This window comes from Ranitomeya imitator, chromosome 1 (genome assembly GCF_032444005.1).
Source record: "Ranitomeya imitator isolate aRanImi1 chromosome 1, aRanImi1.pri, whole genome shotgun sequence".
NCBI classification, from domain to species: Eukaryota; Metazoa; Chordata; class Amphibia; order Anura; family Dendrobatidae; genus Ranitomeya; species Ranitomeya imitator.
In genome coordinates, this window is record NC_091282.1 from 771,265,248 (window position 1) to 771,291,945 (window position 26,698).

The following is a 26,698-nucleotide window of genomic DNA, read 5'->3' on the forward strand; positions in this document are numbered from 1 at the left end:
AACAAGAGGCTCAGACATCTGTCTGAGATGATTTAGTGAATCCTGCATTGAGCAGGGGGTTGGACAAGATGACCCTGGGGGTCCCTTCCAACTCTAACATTTTAGATTTCTATGACTATCATTTCCAAGATTTCCCCTGCTTTCCTCTCGTCCTCATTTGTTTACTGGCAGAAGAATTTTCTGGTTACTTGTTGGTGTTCACCTTTAGACAAACACAAATCATCCCATCAGCCGAAGGTTTGCTTGTCGGATGATCGCAGCCCTCTTTCATATGATCAATGATTTTACAAATACGCATTTACCTGAATTTTGGACCATGTAAAAGTTCATTAAAGGGATTCAGTTCGGAAGATTTTACGACTCAAACCAGTGGGAAAGAGAATACTCGTCCTGTAGTAACCAATGTGACTGAAAAAGCCACATGCTAATTAGCCTGAACTGAACTGAGGGTGTGCACCACGGGTCCAAGAGGTCAGAGGACCACATCCAGCTCTAGAGCAGTTGTAATTGGGCATTATGAGGAACTGTTGGACTCCAAATTGCCAATATGTTGTTCTTGCACAGGGGCCTCTTCCGTCTGTGTCTACCTGTGCCCACATCTGCCCCCAATGCACTTCCAGGCTGGCCTGCATCACTTGGAGGATCGAGGTCTCACCGAGGAGGGGCAGTCCGCTCCTGCACACTTGCAGCCTTCATATTCCAGAGATCACTGCCTGGTGTAACAGATACTAAGCCCTATTCCTCCCTATTTGTCTCATTATAGTGCCACCAGGGAAAATGGCCAATTCTTCAACCCCAGGAGGGGAACTCAGCAGCAATGGCCAAGCTCTGGGGTTTATGGTCTTTACCAATCTATATGTGGTTCGATAATTGGTGACCCGTGGAAAGTTCACATGAATTTGCCCGATCATTTGTGATAAGTGATGAGAGTCCAACGTTGTCTCCTGAAGGTGAAGCATAATTGGAGCCCTCTTGAAATGTAAGAATTTCTTTCCAAGGCAGCTCAGACTCCCGCCTTGGCTCTGGCTGATTCATCAAAGTCGTGTTTGAGGAAAATGCAAATAATTACACGCATTCCTGTGTAGATAATTTCACTCGCCTCTCACTGGAGCAGCCAAGAAATTGCCACAGATGTGCAAATGCTGCATACCCGGCCTCCTAGTAATTCTGTGCATGTGAAGAGATCTTGGCGGCAGTCGTCAGATACAAAATGAAACTTGTGGGGGCTAATGGTGGGCGTTCTCTGTGGTGCCACTCTGTATGCAGGGTGACTGTACCATTGCCGCTCACAGGCACCATCTACCATCATATCCACATGTGAGGGGCACTAGTTTCCGCCTGCTCGATTCCTGTTAGCTCTCAGGTCTTCAGCCTGCTGCCTCCCAGTGGTTCTGTATCTGCATATGTTACTGCTCACAGGGGGTGAGCTGCACGGCCACTCAAGGTTTGGTCCACAGGTGAATGCACAGAAGAGGAGCAGTGCATATATTGTGATACAGTGGGGCAAAAAAGTATTTAGTCAGTCAGCAATAGTGCAAGTTCCACCACTTAAAAAGATGAGAGGCGTCTGTAATTTACATCATAGGTAGACCTCAACTATGGGAGACAAACTGAGAAAAAAAAATCCAGAAAATCACATTGTCTGTTTTTTTTATCATTTTATTTGCATATTATGGTGGAAAATAAGTATTTGGTCAGAAACAAAATTTCATCTCAATACTTTGTAATATATCCTTTGTTGGCAATGACAGAGGTCAAACGTTTTCTGTAAGTCTTCACAAGGTTGCCACACACTGTTGTTGGTATGTTGGCCCATTCCTCCATGCAGATCTCCTCTAGAGCAGTGATGTTTTTGGCTTTTCGCTTGGCAACACGGACTTTCAACTCCCTCCAAGGGTTTTCTATAGGGTTGAGATCTGGAGACTGGCTAGGCCACTCCAGGACCTTGAAATGCTTCTTACGAAGCCACTCCTTCGTTGCCCTGGCGGTGTGCTTTGGATCATTGTCATGTTGAAAGACCCAGCCACATTTCATCTTCAATGCCCTTGCTGATGGAAGGAGGTTTGCACTCAAAATCTCACGATACATGGCCCCATTCATTCTTTCATGTACCCGGATCAGTCGTCCTGGCCCCTTTGCAGAGAAACAGCCCCAAAGCATGATGTTTCCACCACCATGCTTTACAGTAGGTATGGTGTTTGATGGATGCAACTCAGTATTCTTTTTCCTCCAAACAAGACAAGTTGTGTTTCTACCAAACAGTTCCAGTTTGGTTTCATCAGACCATAGGACATTCTCCCAAAACTCCTCTGGATCATCCAAATGCTCTCTAGCAAACTTCAGACGGGCCCGGACATGTACTGGTTTAAGCAGTGGGACACGTCTGGCACTGCAGGATCTGAGTCCATGGTGGCATAGTGTGTTACTTATGGTAGGCCTTGTTACATTGGTCCCAGCTCTCTGCAGTTCATTCACTAGGTCCCCCCGCGTGGTTCTGGGATTTTTGCTCACCGTTCTTGTGATCATTCTGACCCCACGGGGTGGGATTTTGCGTGGAGCCCCAGATCGAGGGAGATTATCAGTGGTCTTGTATGTCTTCCATTTTCTAATTATTGCTCCCACTGTTGATTTCTTCACTCCAAGCTGGTTGGCTATTGCAGATTCAGTCTTCCCAGCCTGGTGCAGAGCTACAATTTTGTTTCTGGTGTCCTTTGACAGCTCTTTGGTCTTCACCATAGTGGAGTTTGGAGTCAGACTGTTTGAGGGTGTGCACAGGTGTCTTTTTATACTGATAACAAGTTTAAACAGGTGCCATTACTACAGGTAATGAGTGGAGGAAAGAGGAGACTCTTAAAGAAGAAGTTACAGGTCTGTGAGAGCCAGAAATCTTGATTGTTTGTTTCTGACCAAATACTTATTTTCCACCATAATATGCAAAAAAAATGATAAAAAAACAGACAATGTGATTTTCTGGATTTTTTTTTCTCAGTTTGTCTCCCATAGTTGAGGTCTACCTATGATGTAAATTACAGACGCCTCTCATCTTTTTAAGTGGTGGAACTTGCACTATTGCTGACTGACTAAATACTTTTTTGCCCCACTGTATATGAAGCCATGACCAAGAGGTGGGATCTGCTCAGTGTTCCCGACAGCAGCGCTGGGTAATGCTTCCCTGGCGTTATGTTGGCCACCCTATCTCCCCAGCAGTGTATCCGCCGTATCCTTACCAGTCAGACGTATATGTGTGAAGAGTAAAGCTGGGTTCACATTGCGTTCATGGTGTCCATTAGGCGGACTATGTTACACCGTGGCATAGTACGGTGTAACGTAGTCCAGTAACGCTAGCTAGCAGATGCTCTATCTGCGCTAGCGTGCTGCCATAATGACACTTGTGTTAACAGCAGCCCGTTAACGTATGTGTTTAACGGGCTGCTATTAACGCAATGTGAACCCGGCCTAGGGATCACGAATCACAAGGTGTAGAAGAAAACAAGAAGTGAATGTGATTATCACAATGTTCAGCTAAATCCAAAGGTCATTGCTCTCTGCTGATTCTCCTGGATCTATCTGCCGCATTTGATACTGTGGATCACCAGCTCCTTCTCACTATGCTCCGCTCCATAGGCCTCAAGGACACAGCCCTCTCCTGGTTCTCCTCCTACCTCTCTGACCGCTCCTTCACAGTATCTTTTGCTGTCTCCTCTTCCTCTCCTCGTCCCCTTACTATCAGGGTTCTGCAGGGCTCAGTCCTGGGCCCCCTCCTTTTCTCTCTATACACTGCCCCTATTGGACAAACAATTCCAAAGACATACTGATAGGGAATTTAGATTGTGAGCCCCATCGGGGACAGTGATAATGTATGCAAACTGTAAAGCGCTGCGGAATATGTTAGCGCTATATAAAAATAAAGATTATTATTTATTATAGATTAACAATCAGCAGATTTGGATTCCAGTACCATCTCTATGCTGACGACACCCAATTATACACTTGTTCCCCTGACATCACCCCCACTCTAGCTCAAAATACCAAGGATTGTCTGTCTGCTGTCTCTAACATCATGTCCTCCCTCTATCTGAAACTAAATCTCTCTAAAACTGAACTACTTGTGTTTCTCCCTTCTACTAACCTCACTCTACCCAACATCGAAATTACCCTGGAGGGTTCAACCATAACTCCAAAGCAGCATTCCCGCTGTCTTGGGGTCATATTCGACACCGAACTTTCCTTTACTCCCTATATCCGATCACTCACTCGCTCCTGTCACCTGCATCTTAAAACCATCTCCAGAATCCGACCTTTTCTCACCTTTGAAACTGCTAAGACTCTTACTGTCACTCTTATTCATTCTCGTCTGGACTACTGCAACTCTCTTCTTATCGGTCTCCCTCTTTCCAAACTTTCTCCTCTCCAATTCATCTTGAATGCGGCAGCCAGGGTCATATTTCTGTCCAGCCGCTTCACCGATGCCTCCATCTTGTGCCAGTCATTACACTCGCTACCCATTCGCTACAGGGTCCAGTATAAACTCATCTCTCTCACCCACAAAGCTCTCCACATTTCTGCACCGCCTTATATCTCCTCTCTCATCTCCGTCTATCGCCCTACACGTGCCCTCCGTTCTACAAATGACCCAAGACTGACATCCCCCATAATCCGAACCTCGCACCTCCGTCTCCAAGACTTCTCTCGTGCTGCGCCAGCTCTCTGAAATGCACTTCCCCAGATGATCAGACTGATACCTAGCACCGACCTATTCAAGCGCGCTTTAAAAACCCATCTCTTCAAACAAGCCTACCACATCAACTACTCAGTAAACTAACTTTGTCCTGTTCCCTCCTTCCAAATATTATCTGCATCTGAATCTGCACCCTACTATTCATCTGTCTCCACACCGTCCATGCACACGATAACTGCACTTGATACTTGACTATTGCACTTAAACACACGGGCTGATGACCGGATCATGCAGCTTTATATGAAAATCCCTATTATAATTGCCAGACCTGAAATAACAAGCACTTTTCACCTATTGTGTCCCCCCATTTCCTTGTAGATTGTAAGCTTGCGAGCAGGGACCTCACACCTAATGTCACTGTTTAAATTGTCTTAACTTGTACTGAATTTATTGTCTGTACATGTCCCCGCTTAATTGTAAAGTGCTGCGGAATATGTTGGCGCTATATAAATAAAAATTATAATTATTATTATAATAATGTTCAGTCATCCACCATTCTGGATATTAACCAATCCTCTACCCATCAAAAAACAGAGCAGGGCACAGGAGGGCACTATGCCAGTGTTCAATGCCGATTTTCATCAGCCACAGATTGGCATACACCTGTGGATCCATGTACCACCGCCCATCTAGTCATTCCACTAGGAGGTCTACATACGGCGCAGACACACAGTCATGGTGGGCTGGCTGTCTCAAGCACAGACGATAGGTTAGGATTAGTAGATATGTCAGAGCGGGGAAAATGGTGTCACCAGACAGTCCAAGCAGACTAGAGGTGGGGAAGGAGAAAAAAATGATGGAATGGCCAGAAAGATAAAGGTCAGGGACTGGAGAGGATGATTGGTAGTTAAAGGGTAGGTCAGATGGAATGGTGACATGTCCCGTTATTGAAGTTTGGAATGTGGCGGATGATTATCAACGCTCTGTAGAGCAGAGAAAGAAAGTGGCTGCCACCTAGCTGTGCACTCTGTCCATTGCATTATATAGAGGCGAAATTATCTCACAGGTCAGATCCCTGGCACAGAGGAGCAGCAGCACGGGCAGGGGAAGGGTGAAGCGCAGAGTCCACCCCGTCGACAGTCTCTGCCCGGACACGTCCAGAAGACACCACTACAGGACTTCTACCACCACACTGGCTGACCACCAGCAACCTCAGCGAGAAGTGGGCACGTGAATAACCTGAGGACAGGGTGGCCCCTCACCTGTCACCTGAGCGGCCCCTTACACGTCACCATAGGACAGAGCAGCCCCTCCCGTCACCTGAGGTCAGAGCGACACCTCTCCCATCACCTGAGGACAGAGAGGCCCCTCACCTGTCACCTGAGCTCTGAGTGGCCCCTTACCCATCAATATAGGACAGAGCGGACCCTCTCCTGTCACTTGAGGTCAGAGCGGCCCCTCTCCTGTCACCTGAGGTCAATGGCCCCTCTTCCGTGACCTTAGTACAGAGCAGCCCCTCACCCATCAATATAGGACAAAGCGGACCCTCTCCTGCCACCTGAGGACAGAGCGGCCCCTCTCCCATCACCTGATGTCAGAGCAGCCCCTTTCCCATCACCTGAGGTTAGAGTGGCGCCTCTCCCATAACCTGGCAGAGCGGCTTCTTTCCCGTCACCGGAGGACAGAGCGGCTTCTTTCCCGTCACCTCAGGACAGAGAGGGCCCCTTTCCTGTTATCTGAGGACAGAGCGGACCCTCTCCCATCGCCTGAGGCCAGAGCGGACCCTCTCCTATCGCCTGAGTACACAGCAGATCCTCTCCCATCACCTGAGGACAAAGTGGCCCCTCTCCAGGGCCCTGAGGACAAAGTGGCCCCTCTCCTGTCACCTTAGGTCAGAGCGGCCCCTCTCCCGTCACCTGAGGACAAAACGGCCCCTTTCCAGTCGCCTGAGGTCAGAGGCCCCTCACCCGTCACCTGAGGTCAGAGCGCCCCTCTCCCGTCACCTGAGGTCAGAGCGCTCCTCTCCCGTCACATGATGTCAGAGCGCCCCTCTCCCGTCACCTGAGGTCAGAGAGCCCTACTCCCATCACCTGAGGTCAGAGCGCCCCACTCCCGTCACCTGAGGTCAGAACGCCGCTCTCCCGTCACCTGAGGTCAGAGCGCCCCTCTCCCGTCACCTGAGGACAAAACGGCCCCTTTCCAGTCGCCTGAGGTCAGAGGCCCCTCTCCCATCACCTGAGGTCAGAGCGCCCCTCTCCCGTCACCTGAGGTCAGAGCGCTCCTCTCCCGTCACATGATGTCAGAGCGCCCCTCTCCCGTCACCTGAGGTCAGAGCGCCCTACTCCCGTCACCTGAGGTCAGAGCGCCCCACTCCCGTCACCTGAGGTCAGAACACCGCTCTCACGTCACGTGAGGTCAGAGCGCCCCTCTCCCGTCACCTGAGGTCAGAGCTCCCCTCTCCCGTCACCTGAGGTCAGAGCGCCCCTCTCCCATCACCTGAGGTCAGAGTGCCCCTCTCCCGTCACCTGAGGTCAGAGCGCCCCTCTCCTGTCACGTAAGGTCAGTGACCCCTCTCCCGTCACCTGATGTCAGAACGACCCCACTCCCATCACCTGAGGTCATAGTGACCCCTCTCCCATCACCTGAGGGCAAAGCGGCCCCTCTGCCGTCACCTGAGGTCAGAGCGGCCCCTCTCACATCACCTGAGGTCAGAGCGGCACCTCTCCGCTCACCTGAGGACAGAGCGGACCCTCGCCTGTCACCTGAGGTCAGAGCGGGCCCTCTCCAGTCGCCTGAGGACAGAGTGGACCTTTTCCTGTCACCTGAGGTCAGAGCGGACCCTCTCCAGTCGCCTGAGGACAGAGCGGACCCTCTCCTGTCACCTGAGGACAGAGCGGACCCTTGCCTGTCACCTGAGGTCAGAGCGCACCCTCTCCAGTCGCCTCAGGATAGCGCAGCCCCTCTCCAGTCGCCTGAGGATAGAGCGGCCCCTCTCCCGTCATCTGAGGTCAGGGATGCCCCTTTCCCGTCACCTGAGGTCAGAGTGGCACCTCTCCAGTCACCAGAGGTCAGAGAGGCACATCTCCCATCACCTGAGGTCAGTGCGGCCACTTTCCCATCACGGGAAGACAGAGCGGACCCTCTCCCGTCACCTGAGGACAAAGCGGACCCTCTCCCGTCAGCTGAGGTCAGAGTGGCCCCTATCCTGTCACCTGAGGACAGAATGGACCCTTTCCTGTCACCTGAGGACAGAGCGAACCCTCTCCCATCACCTGGGGACAGAGTGGACCCTCTCTCGTCATCTGAGGTCAGAGCGGCCCTTCTCCCGTCCCGAGGACCGAGCAGCCCCTCTCCCGTCAACTGAGAACAGAGCGGCCACTCTCCTGTCAACTGAGGACAGAGTGGCCCAGCTCCAGCCACCTGAGGTCAGAGCTGCCCCTCTTCCTTCACCTGAAGTCAGTGGCCTCTCTCCTGTCACCTGAGGACAGAGCGGCCACTCACCTGTCACCTGAGGTCAGAGAGGTACCTCTCTCTTCATCCGAGGTCAGGGCGGCTCCCCTCCCATCACCTGAGCTCAGAATGGCCCCTCTCCTGTCACCTGAACTCAGAGTGGCCCCTCTCCCGTCACTTGAGGTTGTTGACTTTACAGTCTGATGCATGCTTTCCTAGATCTTCATGTTTTCCAGCCGTCTTTACAATATATGTGGCTTTTCCCTCGAGCAGGTTATGGACATGAAAACAAAAGAAGACTGCAAATGATGTTACCCCCGAGGGCAGAAAGTAAACACCATGCACGGAAAGAGGATGACACCGAGAGCTGCACAAGCTGCAAACATTTTTCTTTTAAGGTTTGTGGCAATGACGAGTCTCTGCACCTGATCATCAGATCATCTCCTTCTGTTCTATTTGGTGTTTGGTGCCTGCAGTGCGGGGGAGGGGGGTGTAAAATGTCATCTTACATGGAGCTTACAATGACACATGAATATGAGCACTTACCTGTGAACACTGCAGTGGGTGCTGTGAAGACGACCACTTACCTCCAAGCTCAGGATTATACAGAGCACTCAGTGCCCAGATATCAGCAGGACATGGTGGGTGGTCTGGGGACATGAACATTGATATACGTCCCCATAGACTGAGTAAAATGAGAGTGTGTATCCCAGTGTGCCTGAACTACAAATGTCCTCAGTACCGTGGCAACCTCTGGGTGGACTACAAAATTCAGCATGCCCTCTGAGAGTAGGCCACTGAGGGTGCAGGTGAGGTTACCCTTTTTGTTTCATGGCACCAATATGACCACTAGCTGTCGGTGGCCACAGAGGAGCAGACATGGCCACGCTCAGTGTCCACAAACATCACAGACTCTGCAGAGGAGCCGATTACACAAGAGCATGAGACAGAAAGAACAAAATGAGATTGAGGTATAAACTTACTGGAGTTACAGTTTATCCTGATACAGTCTAGATGGGAAAAAATAAATGAAAGATGAATTCGTATCCTTCAAGGTTACAGCTGCAGTCATCCAAAAACAGTGAGGTCCACCCTTCCGGGGACAGACACACGCAACAAGAGTGGCCATTTTATAGTACTAGGTGTGAGTGTCATAGGGAACAGCCAGAGCTGCCGTGTGTGTGCCTGGGGGCTGCCATGTGTCATGGACAAGGAGGAATGGGAGCAGGGCTCCGCTCACCTACAATGTGACGTGTGACTCCTACAAATTGTGTCACTAATCTATAAAATGGCCACGTACAAACAGCAAACCGCACAAACACATCGCTGCAGAACCCTCAGCCATCGGTACAGGGAAATAGCAGGGTCCATGGCTGTGCTATGGCTCAGTATGTAAGGAGCAGGATGTACAGAAAGCCCCGTATGTGACCCATCCCACCAGTGTCCTCTATGAAGACAGCAGGCCTCACGCCGTACCATGAGGCCTGCGACAGCAGATGCGCTCTCGTACAGAGGTGATCGGCACTTCATTCAGTAAATCCGCTACCACATGGATAAGGAGAGGCGCACCTTTAATACCCAGCTCCTGGCAAACGAAGAAATTGGGGGCTGAATAGAGAACATTGATCCGGGTTCATGGCTGTTTCGTGCGATTTGGTTTGCTATGTGTCGTCAACCGCAACAGAAAAGTGGGAGCAAACACCCTCAGAGAACCGGTGAGATCAGCAAATAGTGGGGGCAGTAGTGCGTCAATTCTTGGAGCAAGTAAGGGCAGTGCCAAAGCTAGGGGGGACCTGAAAGATCAGAACCCCGACTTCTCAGACAGAAGGGTAGGGGGTAGCACAAGAGACGAGGGGCAACAGAGAGGGAAACAGCAGGATGGGGAAGTAGATTAAGGGCAATTAGGCCTCTCCTTCGTGGCCCCCTGGATGGCAGGAGATGAGGGTGAGTGTAGTGGGGGCTCTGATCTTTCATTATCATAAAGGCTAAACAGCTGGGATGTAAGCACTTGTACGGGCGACTGGGGGCCATGCTCACCCCTAGATGCTGCTCTGCACGCTCTGTTCTCAAGGCTGTTTGCTGTACGGGCCGCAGGCTTCAGGCCTTTGAAGGGTAGTGAGTGCCATCTTTTGAGGTAACATGGCCGATGATGGAACAAGGCTAAAAACTTAAAGACACACACACGACCATCACACGACACGAGGAGCACAGGATGAGGACACAGACCACCCAACACAGTCTCTGTCTATCACTACAAGGGCTGCACCCACTGGGTGGGAGAAATCTCAGTAAAAAGCTGCAGGAGACTGATTTGGGTGGAAGAACGAGACAAATGAGGCAGAAAGATGACAAAAGATTGGCAGAGAAAATGCAAGAAATATGAATGGCAGGAGAATGTCTGCAGAAAGCGGCAGAACCCATGAGACCCCTTCAGTCCGTCCTCTGCACCTCAACAGGCATAAAGGTGGCAATTTTCAGGTAGTCCTCAGGTGGCTATGGCTAGTTCAAAATGGCCATCCGCTTCAGCAATAAAATCAGTGCTGCATATTAACCTGCAGGACAGCTGGAAGTTGGGGGTCTTGCCACTCCCCTGTTACCGCTGGAGAGACCGTAGCGTGCAGCCCTGCACAATTCCGGCCCCCGCAGAGGTAACACAGTAATGAGAGGCAATGTGGAGAGGCCACGGACCGCACAGGTCGTTGGACCATGTTAGGAATGTGGCTGGACCGCACCATGCAGTGGAGACACCATGGACAAATTTATTTTGCGGCCAATAGAAGAGTGAACAGAAAGACACTGAAGTGAAATCCCCGTCCCCACAGACAGGAAGTGTCATACGATACCTAAGTTGACCGTGAGTTTAACTTTGCCCCCATCCAGCTCCAGTCGCAGCGTGTCAGCAGAGTCTCTGGACGTGGTGGCCACCAGGAGCCCGTAGGCTCGCTGAGACTTGAATCGAAATGAAACGTCTTCAGCCTCCGTGTGCATGACAACCGGCATGACTATCTTCATGTACATGCTGCCGTCATAGCTGAGGATGGAAGCCTCTGCAGGGAGAGAAGAGCCGGTCAGGAGGTGATGGCTACATTCACACATCACAGACATTATCCACAGGAAGATGGCGTCACTGCCAGCCTCCGTGTCCATCAGGACCACAGGGCACAGCATTACCTGGAGTCTCACGGGCCACACAAGTCCCGGCTCAGTCATCGTGTGTATACACTGCAGAAGTGGTCCCCACGCTCACCTTGTGGGGTGCTCCCTTCAATGATTTTGTCACAGTGACCTTTATAAACGTTATCACAAGAACCACCCCTGGGGGCCAGCAGAGGTACTGCACACACACCTCGTCTCTGTGCATTAGCCATAAAAGTCATTGTAGAGGTCACACACGACACACGTCATACACGATACCGCAGGTTGCCCCCAGAACAAGTCCTGCCAGAACTGGTACAATGATCACTACCAAAACTGCACTTTATAGCTAATGGGACACAGGCAGAACTACTCCAGTCACACAACGTGACAGCTGAGGCAGGACCGGTGGCCAGTGGAGCACCCCCAGTGATGTCAGCAGAGCGCGGACATGGGGGATCTCCTCTGGTCCCACAGACCAGCACAGAACTACTCAGCTTCACACATTATATAACACAGACACCAGGGCGGAACTAACAGCGATGTTCACACAAGGCAGATCGGCCATCCAGCACAGCATGTTAGCTCTATCCCTGGGATGGGAAGAAAGCGGGGGCTGATCACTCACAAGAGGGGACAGTACAAATGTCACTGCAATAAAAATTCATGTCACAGACACGCGGCTGATCTCTTGCCCAGGGAAACACGGAGGAGAGCGGCAGGAGGCAAGGATGAGAGCGGCAGGAGGCATGGAGGAGAGCGGCAGGAGGCATGGAGGAGAGCGGCAGGAGGCACAGAGGAGAGAGGAAGGAGGCAAGGAGGAGTGCAGAAGGAGGCACGGAGGATAGCAGGAGGCATGGAGGCGAGCTGCAGGAGGCACGGAGAGCGTCAGGAGGCACGGAGGAGAGCGGCAGGCAGCACGGAGGAGAGCGGCAGGAGGCAAGGAGGAGAGCGACAGGAGGCATGGAGAACGGCAGGAGGCATGGAGAAAAGAGGTAGGAGGCAAGGGGGAGAGTGGCAGGAGGCAAGGAGGAGAGTGGCAGGAGGCACGGAGGATAGCGGAAGGAGGCACGGAGGAGAGAGGCAGGAGGCAAGGAGGAGAGCGGCAGGAGGAGAACGGCAGGAGGCACGGAGGAGAGAGGTAGGAGGCAAGGAGGAGAGTGGCAGGAGGCAAGGAGGAGAGCAGCAGCAGGCACGGAGGATAGCGGAAGGAGGCATGGAGGAGAGAGGCAGGAGGCAAGGAGAGCGGCAGGTGGCAAGGAGGAGAATGGAAGGAGGCACGGAGGACAGCGGTAGGAGGAGAGTGGCAGGAGGCACGGAGGATAGCGGAAGGAGGCACGGAGGAGAGAGGCAGGAGGCAAGGAGGAGAGTGGCAGGAGGCACAGAGGAGAGCGGCAGGAGGCACGGAGGAGAGCGGCAGGAGGCACAGAGGAGAGAGGCAGGAGGCACGGAGGAGAGCGGCAGGAGGAGATAGGCAGGAGGCACAGAGGAAAGCGGCAGGAGAAAAGAGGCAGAAGACACGGAGGAGAGCGGAAGGAGGCACGGAGGAGAGAGGCAGGAGGCAAGTAGAGTGGCAGGAGGCAAGGAGGAGAGCGGCAGGAGGCACGGAGGATAGCGGAAGGAGGCATGGAGGAGAGAGGCAGGAGGCGAGCGGCAGGAGGCAAGGAGAGTGGCAGGTGGCAAGGAGGAGAATGGAAGGAGGCATGGAAGAAGGGGGCAGGAGGCACGGAGGACAGCGACAGGAGGCAAAGAGGAGTGCGGCAGGAGGAGAGAGGCAGGAGGCAAGGAGAAGAGTGGCAGGAGGCACGGAGGAAAGCAGAAGGAGGCACGGAGGAGAGAGGCAGGAGGCAAGGAGGAGAGCGGAAGGAGGAGAAAGGCAGGAGGAACAGAGGAGAGCGGCAGGAGAAAAGAGGCAGGAGGCAAGGAGGGGAGAGGCATGAGGCACGGGGGAGAGGGGCAGGAGGCATGGAGGAGAGCGGCAGGAGGCACGGAGGAGAGCGGCAGGAGGCACTGGGGAGAGAGGCAGGAGGCACGAAGGAGAGCGGCAGGAGGAGGGAGGCAGGAGGCAGGAGGCACAGAGGGAAGCAGCAGGAAAAAAGAGGCAGAAGGCACGGAGGAGAGCGGAAGGAGGCATGGAGGAGAGAGGCAGGAGGCAAGGAGGAGAGTGGCAGGAGGCAAGGAGGAGAGTGGCAGGAGGCAAGGAGGAGAGCGGCAGGTGGTAAGGAGGAGAATAGAAGGAGGCATGGAGGAAGGGGGCAGGAGGCACGGAGGACAGCGGCAGGAGGCAAGGAGGAGAGCGGCAGGAATAGAGAAGAAGGAGGCAAGGAGGAGAGTGGCAGGAGGCACAGAGGATAGCGGAAGGAGGCACGGAGGAGAGAGGCAGGAGGCAAGGAGGAGAGCGGAAGCAGAAGGAGAGAGGCAGGAGGCACGAAGGAGAGCGGCAGGAGGCACAGAGGAGAGCGGCAAGAGAAAAGAGGCAGGAGGAGAGAGGCAGGAGGCATGGAGGAGAGCGGCAGGAGGCACGGAGGAGAGTGGAAGGAGGCAGGGAGGAGAGCGGCAGGAGGAGAAAGGCAGGAGGCACAGAGGAGAGAGGCAGGACAAAAGAGGCAGGAGGCAAGGAGGAGAGCGGCAGGAGGCACGGAGGAGAGCGGAAGGTGGCACAGAGGAGAGAGGCAGGAGGAGAGTGGCAGGAGGCAAGGAGGAGAGCGGCAGGAGGCACGGAGGATAGCGGAAGGAGGCATGGAGGAGTGAGGCAGGAGGCAAGGAGGAGAGCGGCAGGAGGAAAGGAGAGCGGCAGGTGGCAAGGAGGAGAGTGGAAGGAGGCACGGAGGACAGCAGCAGGAGGAGAGAGGCAGGAGGCAAGGAGGAGAGTGGCAGGAGGCAAGAAGGAGAACGTCAGGAGGCAAGGAGGAAAGAGGCAGAAGGCATAGTGGAGAGCGGCAGCATGCAGAGGAGAGCAGCAGGACGTCTCTGGGCATGGTGGAGAACGGCAGGAGTCACGTAGGAGAGCGGCAGGAGGCACGAAGGAGAAACGGAGGAGAGCGGCAAGAGGCAGGGAGGAGAGCAGCAAGAGGCAGGGAGGAGAGCGGCCGCAGGCATAGTGGAGATCGGCAGCATGCAGAGGAGAGCAGCAGGCACGAAGGAGAGCGGCAGGAGGCACAGAGGAGAGCGGCAAGAGAAAAGAGGCAGGAGGAGAGAGGCAGGAGGCATGGAGGAGAGCGGCAGGAGGCACGGAGGAGAGTGGAAGGAGGCACGGAGGAGAGCGGCAGGAGGCACAGAGGAGAGCGGCAGGAGGAGAAAGGCAGGAGGCACAGAGGAGAGAGGCAGGACAAAAGAGGCAGGAGGCAAGGAGGAGAGCGGCAGGAGGCACGGAGGAGAGCGGAAGGTGGCACAGAGGAGAGAGGCAGGAGGAGAGTGGCAGGAGGCAAGGAGGAGAGCGGCAGGAGGCACGGAGGATAGCGGAAGGAGGCATGGAGGAGTGAGGCAGGAGGCAAGGAGGAGAGCGGCAGGAGGAAAGGAGAGCGGCAGGTGGCAAGGAGGAGAGTGGAAGGAGGCATGGAGGACAGCAGCAGGAGGAGAGAGGCAGGAGGCAAGGAGGAGAGTGGCAGGAGGCAAGGAGGAGAACGTCAGGAGGCAAGGAGGAAAGAGGCAGAAGGCATAGTGGAGAGCGGCAGCATGCAGAGGAGAGCAGCAGGAGGCACCGTGGACGTCTCTGGGCATGGTGGAGAACGGCAGGAGTCACGTAGGAGAGCGGCAGGAGGCACGAAGGAGAAACGGAGGAGAGCGGCAAGAGGCAGGGAGGAGAGCAGCAAGAGGCAGGGAGGAGAGCGGCCGCAGGCATAGTGGAGATCGGCAGCATGCAGAGGAGAGCAGCAGGCACTGTGGACTTCTCTGGGCACATTGTTGGCCTCATGGCTCGGATCACACTGCGGCTGTGATCCCCATACAGAGAAATAGCAGAAAAGTTCCAGTCCAACGCCAAACGCCTGGGAAAGGCACCACTCACGGCTCTATACCTGATGCCCTTGATTTACCAGGCAGTGCACATAGAACATCCTTTATACCATGTGAAGAAGGCTGCTGATGCTAAACGGCCTGACGATTTATAACTGGCACACATCACCCCCATGTCCTCAGGATATGCACCCAAGACGTGAGGCCACATGTGTCCTGTTCTTTACTATGAAGCATTTCTGAGGGAAGAATGTCCCAATCTTATACGGCATCTTCACACTTCCCAGCCTGGGGTTTGTCTGCTGACTCTTTCTGAAGGAGGATGGTGCCATGGACCAGCAGCAATGTTTTGAACAGCTTTGGGGAAGCGCAGGCAGCATCGGATACAGAGCCGCAACGTCAGCTGGAAGCTAGAGGATTACAGAGGTCTTGCATTCTCTGCCTAAACTCCACTGAGATTATTACAAGCGTGCAGGGTTATGCTCCTAAATCGCTAATCTTTCAATTGCTTTGTGCAACGTGAGAGTGCAGCGACTGTGATTAACTTCTGCAGCGCCGAGCTGGTCCAGGCTACAACCGAGCAGCAGACTTCGAGGGATGAGCAGGCAGACGAATGGTTAATGCTTTAATAAAAAAGACGTTTTTAGAGCACCGGATTACAGGAAATCTCCAATTCAAGAGGTTTTGTAATTGCAAAGGGTTTAATACAATGGGAGAGGTAAACGAGCGATAGCGCCACCTGATGACAAACTCAGAAGGGGAGAAAGCTGAGGACCGACACCATGGGTTGCATCATGTCTAAGACCCCTCTCCATCCCCTAACTACATCAGTCATAGAGACACAAGATGGAGCCTTGCGTGCAATTCTTCCCATGGCCTCCTCTTCTCTAAGAGTGCCACTGTCGGAGGGGTTAACCAGATGCTGTACAATACCCCATTAACTAGATGAAATCCCGCCGCGCTCCTGGCTCCGGCCTCCGTGCATCTTATCGGCTTATCATGAAAGTTCCCTTTAGGGTCCGCAGGATTAGAATAGAGCGGAGAAACGTGGACGCTGCTTTGTGAAATTAATTGGAAAATCGCAGCCTGGGGAATAGATCCGGCCCAGCCCAGGGCTGCGGAGCTCTATACACCAAGTTCCTGGGACTTATGGTGCAGGCAGAAGAGGTAATCAGCTAAGTGATATCTGCTCCTGCAACAACATCCCTGCATCCTCAACTAAACTTCTCTTCTTCACCTGACAACCGCCTCTGACCACAGTCCCTGACAACCGCCACTGAGCACAGTCCTTGACAACCGCCACTAGGCACAGTCCCTGACAACTGCCACTGAGCACAGTCCCTGACAACCGCCACTGAGCACAGGCCCTGACAACCGCCACTGAGCACAGGACCTGACAACCGCCACTGAGCACAGGCCCTGACAACCGCCACTGAGCACAGGCCCTGACAACCACCACTGAGCACAGGCCCTGACAACCGCCACTGAGCACAGGCCCTGACAACCGCCACTGAGCACAGGCCCTGACAACCACCTCTGAGCACAGGCCCTGACAACCGCCACTGAGAACAGGCCCTGACAACCGCCACTGAGCACAGGCCCTGACAACCCCCACTGAGCACAGCCCGACAACCACCACTGACAACCTCCAATGACCACAGAAATTGACAACCGCCACTGACAACCTCCACAACCACAAGAGTCCACAGCCTCTAACAACCGCGACTGAGCACAGCCCCTGACAACCACCACTGAATACAGTCCCCGACAACCGCCACTGACAACCTCCAATGACCACAGCGACCACAGAACTTGACAACCTCAATTTACCACAAGAGTCCACAACCTCTGACAACCAACACTAACCATAGTCCGACAACCTCCACTGACCATAGAGACCACAGCCACTGACAACAGAGACCACAGCCCCTGTCCACACTCTGTGACCAAAGAGACCACAACACCTGATCACAGAGACCAGAGATTACAGCCCCTGATCACAGAGAACACAATCCCTGACTACAGTCCCTGACCACAGAGACCACAACCCCTGACCAGAAATCACAGCCTCTAACCAGAGACCACAGCCTCTGACCACAGAGACAACTGCTGACCATAGACCACAACCTCTGACCACACAGACCACAGCCTCTGACCACAACCCCTGACTACAGAGACCACAACCCCTAATCCCCCTGACAACCATCCCTGATCACAGAGACCACAACCTGACAACAGCGATCACAGACTCTGATCACAGCTGCTGACCACACAGAATACAGACCCTAACCAGAGCCCACAGCACCTAACTACAGAGATTACAGCCCTTGATCACAGTCCCCTAGCAAAGAGACCACAGCCTCTGACCAGAGACCACAACCCCAGACCACAGAGTCCACAACCACTGACCAGAGACCACAGCCCTTGACAACAGCAACCATAGCCTCTGACTACAGAGACCACAACCCCTGACCACAGCCCCTGACCAAAGACCACAGAAACTACAACCCATGACCAGAAATCACAGCCTCTATCCATAGAGACCACCGCCTCTGACCATAGACCATAACCTCTGACTACAGAGACCACAACCCCTATTGCCCCTCGCACAAGAGCTCCTCACACTGCGCTAGGGAATGCGGCACTCACAAAACAGCCCCTCACCCTGTGCCAGAGAGTGCAGCACTAACACAAGAGCTCCTCACTCTGCGCCAGAGAGAGCGACATTCACTCATAAGGCTTATTTCACACTTCAGTTGTTTGGCGTCAGTCACTTCCGACATAGTGACGGATCGACGGATCCGTCACAATTGTTGAGAAAACGGTTCTAACCGATCCGTTTTTTTGACGGATCCGTTACTTGGGGGTTGTCTGGGAAAAGTATCTACTTTTTGGAGCATGCGCAATTGAAAAAGCGGATTGGGGCGACGGATCCGCCGAAATGGCGGTCGCGACGGATCTGTCACCCATAGGCGGCCATTCTATGGAATGGCGGACGCGACGGATCCGTCGCGATCCGCCATTTTGGCGTTGACAAAAAACGTTTCAATGTCCGTCTATGTCCAGACAACGTGCGCCAAATTTCAACGGATCCGTCACATGGCGGATGGAACGGACGACCATCCGTCACAATCCGTCGCTAATGCAAGTCTATTGGAAAATAGCGGATCCGTCAAAAAAAAATGACAGATCTGTTATTTGAGGAAAATGGCGGTTTTAGACTGACGCCAAACAACTGAAATGTGAAAGAGGCCTAAGCTCCCCACCCCTCACCCTGCGTGAGGGAGGGTGGCACTCATACAAGAGCTTCTCATTCTACGCCACAGAGAGAATGGCACTCACACAAGAGCTCCTCAAACTGCGCCAGAGAAAGCGACACTCACACAAGTGCTCCTCACGCTGCGCTAGAGAAAGCAACACTCACACAAGTGCTCCTCACTCTGCGCTAGAGAATGCGGCACTCACAAAAAAGTGTTGCCACAGTGGGCGGCACTAACACAAGAGCTCCTCTCTCTGCGCCGGAGAGAGCGGCACTCACACAAGTGCTCCTCACTCAGTGCCACAAAGAGAATGGCACTCACACAGGAGCTCCTCAACCTGCGCCAGAGAAAACAACACTTGCACAAGAGCTCCTCACCCTGTGCAAGAGAGTACAGCACTCACACAAGAGCTCCTCACCCTGCATCAGAGAGAGCAACACTCACAAAACAGCCCCTCACCCTGCGCCAGAGAGAGCAGAACTAACAAAAGAGCTCCTCACTCTGTGCCAGGGAGAACAGCACTCACACAAGAGCTCCTCACCCTGCACCAGGGAAAGTGGCACTCAAAAATAGCTCTTCAATCTGTGCCAGGGAACTCACACAAGAGCTCCTCAACCTGCGCCAGAGAAAGCAACACACAAACAAGAGCACCTCAAGCTGCGCTAGAGAATGCGGCACTCACAAAAGAGCCCCTCACCCTGAGCCAGAGTGAGCGGCACTCACAAAAGAGCTCCTCACTCTGCGCACTAGAGAGCGGCACTCACACAAGAGCTCATCAACCTGCATCAAAAAAAGCAACACTCAGACAAGAACTCCTCACCCTGCACCAGAGAAAGCGAAACTCACACAAGAGATCCTCACCCTGCGCAAGAGAGAGCGACACTCACACAACAGCTCCTCACCCTGCGCTAGGGAGAGCGGCACTCACACAAGAACTCCTCACTCTGCGCCAGGGAGAGCAGCACTCACACAAGAGCTCCTCATCCTGCGCCAGAGAGAGCGACACTCACAAAAAAGCCCCTCACCCTGCGCCAGAGAGCGCGGCACTAACACAAGAGCTTCTCACTCTGTGCCAGGGAGAACAGCACTCACACAAGAGCTTCTCAACCTGCACCAGGGAGAGTGGCACTCACACAAGAGCTCCTCACTCTGCACCAAAGAAAGCGACACTCACACAAGAACTCCTCACCCTGCATCAGAAAATGCGGCACTCACACAAGAGCTCCTCACCCTGCATCAGGAAGAGCAGTACTCACACAACAGCTCCTCACTCTCTGCTAGAGAGAGCGGCACTCACACAAAAGCTCCTCATTCTGCACCAGGGAAAGCGGCACTCACACAAAAACTCCTGAACCTGTGCCAGGGAGAGCAGCACTCACACAAGAGCTCCTCACCCTGCGCCAGAGAGCGCGGCACTAACACAAGAGCTCCTCACCCTGCACCAGGGAGAGAATGGAAACAATATGAGATCCTGAGAGAAGAAGACAAGAGAGAGAGAGCAATGCTGGAGAGGAGTCAGGAATCTCAATCAAGATGTACGAGAGTGATCATTATGGGATGAGGATGGATCTGCTGTCTATACTTCTGCCCGTACTTCTGCCCGGAGGATAACACAGATGTCTATGGGATCGGGTCCATGATCTGAAATGTAAATCCAGGACTTGGATATCACATATCGTCAAGAGATGTCTCCTCGATTATGGACCTTTATTATTGGGCTCGTACAGTCTGATAAGACCTGACACACTCCAGTACCCTCAAGGTGTAAGCACAGACTGTCTATTTACTGACAGCAAGCAGAGGTGTAAAAAATGTTGGGGAATTGAAAGGCAAGGCCTATTAAAGCACAGGTACCCCCTTCTAGTACGTAGACACAGAGGGAATTTGGAAGGTGAGCCATACTGCGGTGTTGGCGCCATCATGTGTACCATCTAGTGGGTCAGGCTGACCCTCGTATAGAGAATCATGCCGTGTCTTGCATCTTCAGCATTAATATACATTACACTCGTCTGAGATACCATCTCACCTCGCTCACAGGTTCTTCCCCAGTGTCCTGTGCCCGTACAATCGCACACAAAACGGTTCCAGCCGTCCCGGCAGCCAGCATTGTTCTTACAGGGGTAACTATCACATTGTTTGCCGCTCATCCGAGAGCACGAAGACTTAACGCCAGCCGCATTCTGTGCCTCCGCCAGCTGCCGGATATTTTTACTGCGCCCGTCGATGAACAGGTCACGAATACAGCCAACGTAACCATAGTTCAGCATAGCCGTCCACAGTTCAGTGGGCAAGATGAGACCAGCCCGGTTCTCTGGAAGACCCCCCAAATACATGTCTCCTTCTAGGTCCAGAATCTCACTCTCACCACTGGCAGTGAATGGAGTGCGTTTACTATTAACGGAGATGGTGCCTGCGAAAGAAAGCACAGAAGACACCCGTTAGTAGGAGAAAACTGCAAGAAAGACAAGAACAATGAGATGTAACCGGACCGCCGACCCTCATCTGTAGCCGGAGTATTGTGAGAATCATCAGAGCGGGCTGATGCCAGCCCTGTTATTGCTGTACGGACGGAGAGCACAGCAGATACATAAGAGAAGGAACTGACCCGCATCTAACCAGTCCCTGACCTCCCCACTGTATTTACACCCCTGTCTTGTGCAGGGATAATTCAATCAATCTTAATGACTGAGAAAGAACAATCTCCACACGTCTTAAATGTCAAGAGTGCTTTCAATATAAAGGTTAACACTTCGGGGAGGTGGGGGAATCAGCGAGCCTCTGTCTTTGCCGCCTCATTAAATAGATGGGTAAGTGGGGTGACCCTGTGCAGAAGTGTTACCCTCTGCCCGGCGTCCACCCATAGAGGTGCATGTGCATATAGAAATAGGATAAATTACTGGAGAGTCCGTAATATGAAGAAATGAAGGCAACAGGAGAAAATGCAAGGAAATGCAGAAATGACATTACATGATGTAGAAATATTTCCAGGATTTCTCAGCATTGGGGACATAATTAATCCTGACCAAATCCACAACTCCATTTTCAGAAATGCAGCCACAGACCTGCTAGACCCTCCACAGTGCATCACTGCTCCTGCAGACACTCATTATTATAATTCTGTTACAGCAGAATATTTCTCACTTTACCCCTCAATACGGAGACCTGCTGACAATAACTGCCCCCAGTTCCTAATTTTTCGCAGAGTTGAGTCGTTCAGTCTGGTCTCCATGTGGATCTGGATTATGGCCAGACTTCTCTGAAGAGTAGATGGTGCAGCCGGTCCCACTGGTCAATGCTGATCCTAAGCTGATGGCACTGCTGGACATCTGATTTAGAAGGGATGTCTCAGCTGCTACACTAAGTTTGCTCGTCTGACCCCTGCAGATCAGGTCCTCAGTGATACCCATTTTTTCTAGTCATCGATGCTGAAAAATACGGGCAGATCCTTAAACTGCATTGATACAGTTGAATAATGCAGAAGATTCTAACAGTAACGACTACTGATGAGCGAGTGTACTCGTTGCTCGGGTGGTCTCTGAGTATTTGTTAGTGTTCGGAGATTTAGTTTTCATCACGGCAGATGAATGATTTACAGCTATTAGCCAGGCTGAGTACATGTGGGGGTTGCCTGGTTGCTAGGGAATCTCCACATGTAATCAAGCTGGCTAATTGCTGTAAATCATTCAGCTGCCGTGATGAAAACTAAATCTCCGAGCAGTCATAAATACTCGGAGACCACCCGAGCGTGCTCAGGCAAAACCACAGCAACGAGTACACTCGCTCATCACTAGTAACAACCCATCGTTGCCGATATTTGTGTAATGTTGAGCGACTGAACTATGTGTCCAGAAACTGTTTTAACTGTATACACTATATACATATTATACACACACAAACAGTACCTAAAAATGTCTTCATACCCAATGAACTTTACCACATTTTTCACATTACACCACAAACTTAGGCTAGTTTCACATTAGCGTTTGCATGAGCTGCGGACTTCCTCCGTGAAGCCCCGCCCTCGGCCGCACCTCCGCCGCTAGCTCTGCCTACTTCTGCATGCGGCCGGCATGCGGCCTGCGTACCTATCTTTAACATTAGGTACGCAGGTCGTGTGGCTGTATGCGGATGCTTCTGCATGCGTCGTTTTGACGATGCGGAGAAAAAAAATTCTACAAGCTGCGTTCCACGCTGGTCGCCACATCGTCAAAACGACGCATGCGGAAGCATCCGCATACAGCCGCACGCTAATGTGAAACCGGCCTTAAATTTGTTTTATTGGGATTTCCTGTGACACCAATACAAAGTAAGGCTATGTGCACATGTTCAGTATTTTTCGCGTTTTTCGCTATAAAAATGAGATAAAAACACCTAAAAAACGCATACATTGGCATCCTATCATTTAGAATGCATTCCGCAATTTTTGTGCACATGATGCGTTTTTTTTCCGTGAAAAAAACGCATCGCGGTAAAAAAAGCAAAATGTTCATTAATTTTGTGGATTTTTCGCGTTTTTCCCGCTATTTAATGCATTGGAAAAGCTCTGGAAAAAACGCAAAAAATCCACAAAAAAAGCACAAAAAACACGTAAAAAACTTGAAAAAACGCATGCAGATTTCTGGCAGAAATGTCCGGTTTTTGTCAGGAAATTTCTACAAGAAATCCTGAACGTGTGCACATACCCTTATAAGGATTTGTGACATGTAAAGCAAATGATACAGGGTTTTCAAATTATTTTACAAATATAAATCTGAACATTGTGTCATGCATTTGTATTCAGCCGCCCGAGTCAGTACTTCGTAGGACCACCTTTCTCAGCTGCAGGCTTTTGGGGTCTGTCTCTCTCACCTTTCTCAGCTGCAATCATTTGGGGTCTGTCTCTCTCACCTTTTTGAGCTGCAGTCTTTTGGGGTCTGTCTCTCCAGCTTTCACATCTAGAGGGGACATTTTGCCCCTGCCTCTTTGAACACTCGCTCTCGCTCAGTGACATTGGATGGAGATGTCTGTGATCAGCAATTTTCACGTCTTATCAAAGATTCCGTGGAATTTGGGTCTGGACTGTGACTGGGCAGTTCACACACATGAATATGCTCTGATCTAAACCCTCCACTGTGGCTCTGACAGGATGTTGAGGGTCAATGTCCTGCCGGAAGGTGAATCTACACGCCAGTCTCAAGTCTTGTGCAGCCTCTAACAGATTGTCCTTCAGGATTGCCCTGTATTTAGCTCCATCACTACTTTGCATCACCTCTGACCATCTTCCCTGCCCCTACTGAACAAAAGCCTCCCTGCCACCACCATGTATGATGATGGAGATTATGTTAGTTTTCTGCCTCACATAGCGTTGTGTAGCCGCAAAAGTTCTCCTTTGGTCTCCTCTGACCAGAGCCAAATCCTCCACATGCTCACTGTGTCCCTTAGGCTGCCGTCACACTAGCAGTATTTGGTCAGTATTTTACATCAGTATTTGTAAGCCAAAACCAGGAGTGGAACAATTAGAGGAAAAGTATAACAGAAACATATCACCCGCTCCTGGTTTTGGCTTGCAAATACTGATGTAAAATACTGACCAAATACTGCTAGTGTGACGGCAGCCGTACATAGAGTTTTGCAAACTACATCTTGGACTTCTTATGGCTTTCAAAAATGTCTTTCTTCTAGCCACTCTTCCAAAAGGGCAGATTTGTGGATTATAGAACTAATAGTTGTCCTGTGGACAGATTCTTCCTGTGAGCTGTGGCTCTCGGCAGCTCCTCCAGAATGACCACGGGCCTCTCGGCTGCTTCTCTCTTTAGTACTCTTCTTTTTTAGGATGTCAGTTTAAGAGGACAGCTATGTCTTGGAAGGTTTGCAGTTATGCCATAGTCCTTCCATTTGTGGATGATGGATTGAACGGTATTCAATGAGATGTTCAAAGCTTGGGCTATTTTTTTATAACTTAAACCTGTTTTCCTCCTCTCCACAGCGTTATCCCTGACCTGTCTGGTGGGTCCCTTGGTTTTCATAATGCTGTTTGACTCTTAACGTTCTTACACAAACCTCTGAGGCCTTCACAGAACTGCTGTCGTTACACTGAGAATAAATCACACCCAGGAGGACTCAATATACTAATTATGTTACTTCTGTAGGCGATTGGCCACCCAGGATTTTATTTAGGGGCATTAGACTATAGGGGACTGAATACTAATGCTACTCATAATTATCAGATTTATATTTGTAAAATAATTAGAAAACCCTGTATCATTTCCTTTACACCTCACTAATACTTGTTACTTTGTGTTAGTATCACATAAAATCTCAATAAAATACATTAAGTTTGTGGGTATAAAGTGCAAAAATGTGGAAAAGTTCACAGCGTTTACATTTTTCATAGCACTGTATGTATATTATATATACAGTGCCTTGCGAAAGTATTCGGCCCCCTGGAACTTTTTAACCTTTTCCAACATATCATGCTTCAAACATAAAGATACCAAATGTAAATTTTTGGTGAAGAATCAACAGCAAGTGGAACACAATTTAATTTAAAATTTTTGAGGAAATTCAAAAACTGAAAAGTGGGGCGTGCAATATTATTTGGCCCCTTTAACTTAATACTTTGTTGCACCACCTTTTGCTGCGATTACAGCTGCAAGTCGCTTGGGGTATGTCTCTATCAGTTTTGTACATCGAGAGACTGAAATTCTTGCCCATCCTTCCATGGCAAACAGCTTGAGCTCAGTGAGGTTTGATGGAGATCGTTTGTGAACAGCAGTTTTCAGCTCTTTTCACAGATTCTCAATTGGATTGAGGTCTGGACTTTCACTTTGGCCATTCTAACACCTGGATACGTTTATTTGTGAACCATTCCATTGTAGATTTTGTTTTATGTTTGGGATCATTGTCTTGTTGGAAGACAAATCTCTGTCCCAGTCTCAGATCTATTGCAGACTCCAACAGGTTTTCTTCAAGAATGGTCCTGTATTTGGCTCCATCCATCTTCCCATCAATTTTAACCATCTTCCCTGTCCCTGAAGAAAAGCAGGCCCAAACTATGATGCTGCCACCACCATGTTTGACAGTGGGGATGGTGTGTTCAGGGTGATTAGCTGTGTTGCCTTTACATCAAACATATCGCTTGGCATTGTTGCCAAAAAGTTTGATTTTGGTTTCATCTGACCAGAGCACCTTCTTCCACTTGTTTGGTGTGTCTCCCAGGTGGCTTGTTGCAAACTTTAAACAATACTTTTTATGGATATCTTTGAGAAATTGCTTTCTTCTTGCCACTCTTCCATAAAGGCCAGATTTGTGCAGTGTACGACTGATTGTTGTCCTATGGACAGACTGTCCCACCTCAGCTTTAGATCTCTGCAGTTCAAGGGCCTCTTGGCTGCATCTGATCAGACTTCTCCATGTTTGAGATGAAAGTTTAGAGGGACGGCCAGGTCTTTGTAGATTTGAAGGGTATGATACTTCTTCAATTTCAATATGATCGCTTGATTTAAACTTCTCCACAACAGTATCACGGACCTGCCTGTTGTGTTCCTTGTCTTCATGATGTTCTCTGTGCTTCAAACAGAACCCTGAGACTATCACAGAGCAGGTGCATTTATACGGAGACTTGATTACACACAGGTGGATTATATTTATCATCGTTAGGCATTTAAGACAACATTGGGTCATTTGGAGATCCACAATGAACTTCTGGAGTGAGTTTGCTGCACTGAAAGTAAAGGGGACGAATAATATTGCACGCCCCATTTTTCAGTTTTTGAATTTCCACAAAAATTTAAAGTAACCAATAAACTTCGTTCAACTTCACAATTGTGTTCCACTTGCTGTTGATTCTTCACCAAAAATTTACATTTGGTATCTTTATGTTTGAAGCATGATATGTGGGAAAAGGTTGAAAAGTCCCAGGGAGCAGAATACTTTCGCAGGGCACTGTACCTATATATACAGTGGTGCAAAAAAAGTATTTAGTCAGTCAGAAAGACTTACAGAAAACGTTTGACCTCTGTCATTGCCAACAAAGGATATATTACAAAGTATTGAGATGAAATTTTGTTTCTGACCAAATACTTATTTTCCACCATAATATGCAAATAAATTGTTAAAAAAACAGACAATGTGATTTTCTGGATTTTTTTTTCTCAGTTTGTCTCCCATAGTTGAGGTCTACCTATGATGTAAATTACAGACGCCTCTCATCTTTTTAAGTGGTGGAACTTGCACTATTGCT

At 50.9% G+C, this 26,698-nt stretch overlaps 1 protein-coding gene across 4 annotated transcripts in view; it reads right to left on the reverse strand.

Moving 5' to 3' along the window:
- NRXN3 (neurexin 3) overlaps nt 1–26,698 on the reverse strand; it is a 555,345-nt gene that overhangs the window by 441,220 nt on the left and 87,427 nt on the right. For all 4 annotated transcript variants that reach the window (XR_011314845.1, XR_011314844.1, XM_069735758.1 and 1 more), the window contains 3 exons: nt 20,504–20,887; nt 10,972–11,175; nt 9,112–9,138 (listed from right to left, as the gene is read on the reverse strand). Coding sequence is in view for 2 of the 4 variants with exons in the window: in XM_069735758.1 (XP_069591859.1) it covers nt 9,112–9,138; nt 10,972–11,175; nt 20,504–20,887 (615 nt within the window). In the remaining 2 variants the exon portion in view is untranslated. The remainder of the gene's footprint in view (nt 1–9,111; nt 9,139–10,971; nt 11,176–20,503; nt 20,888–26,698) is intronic.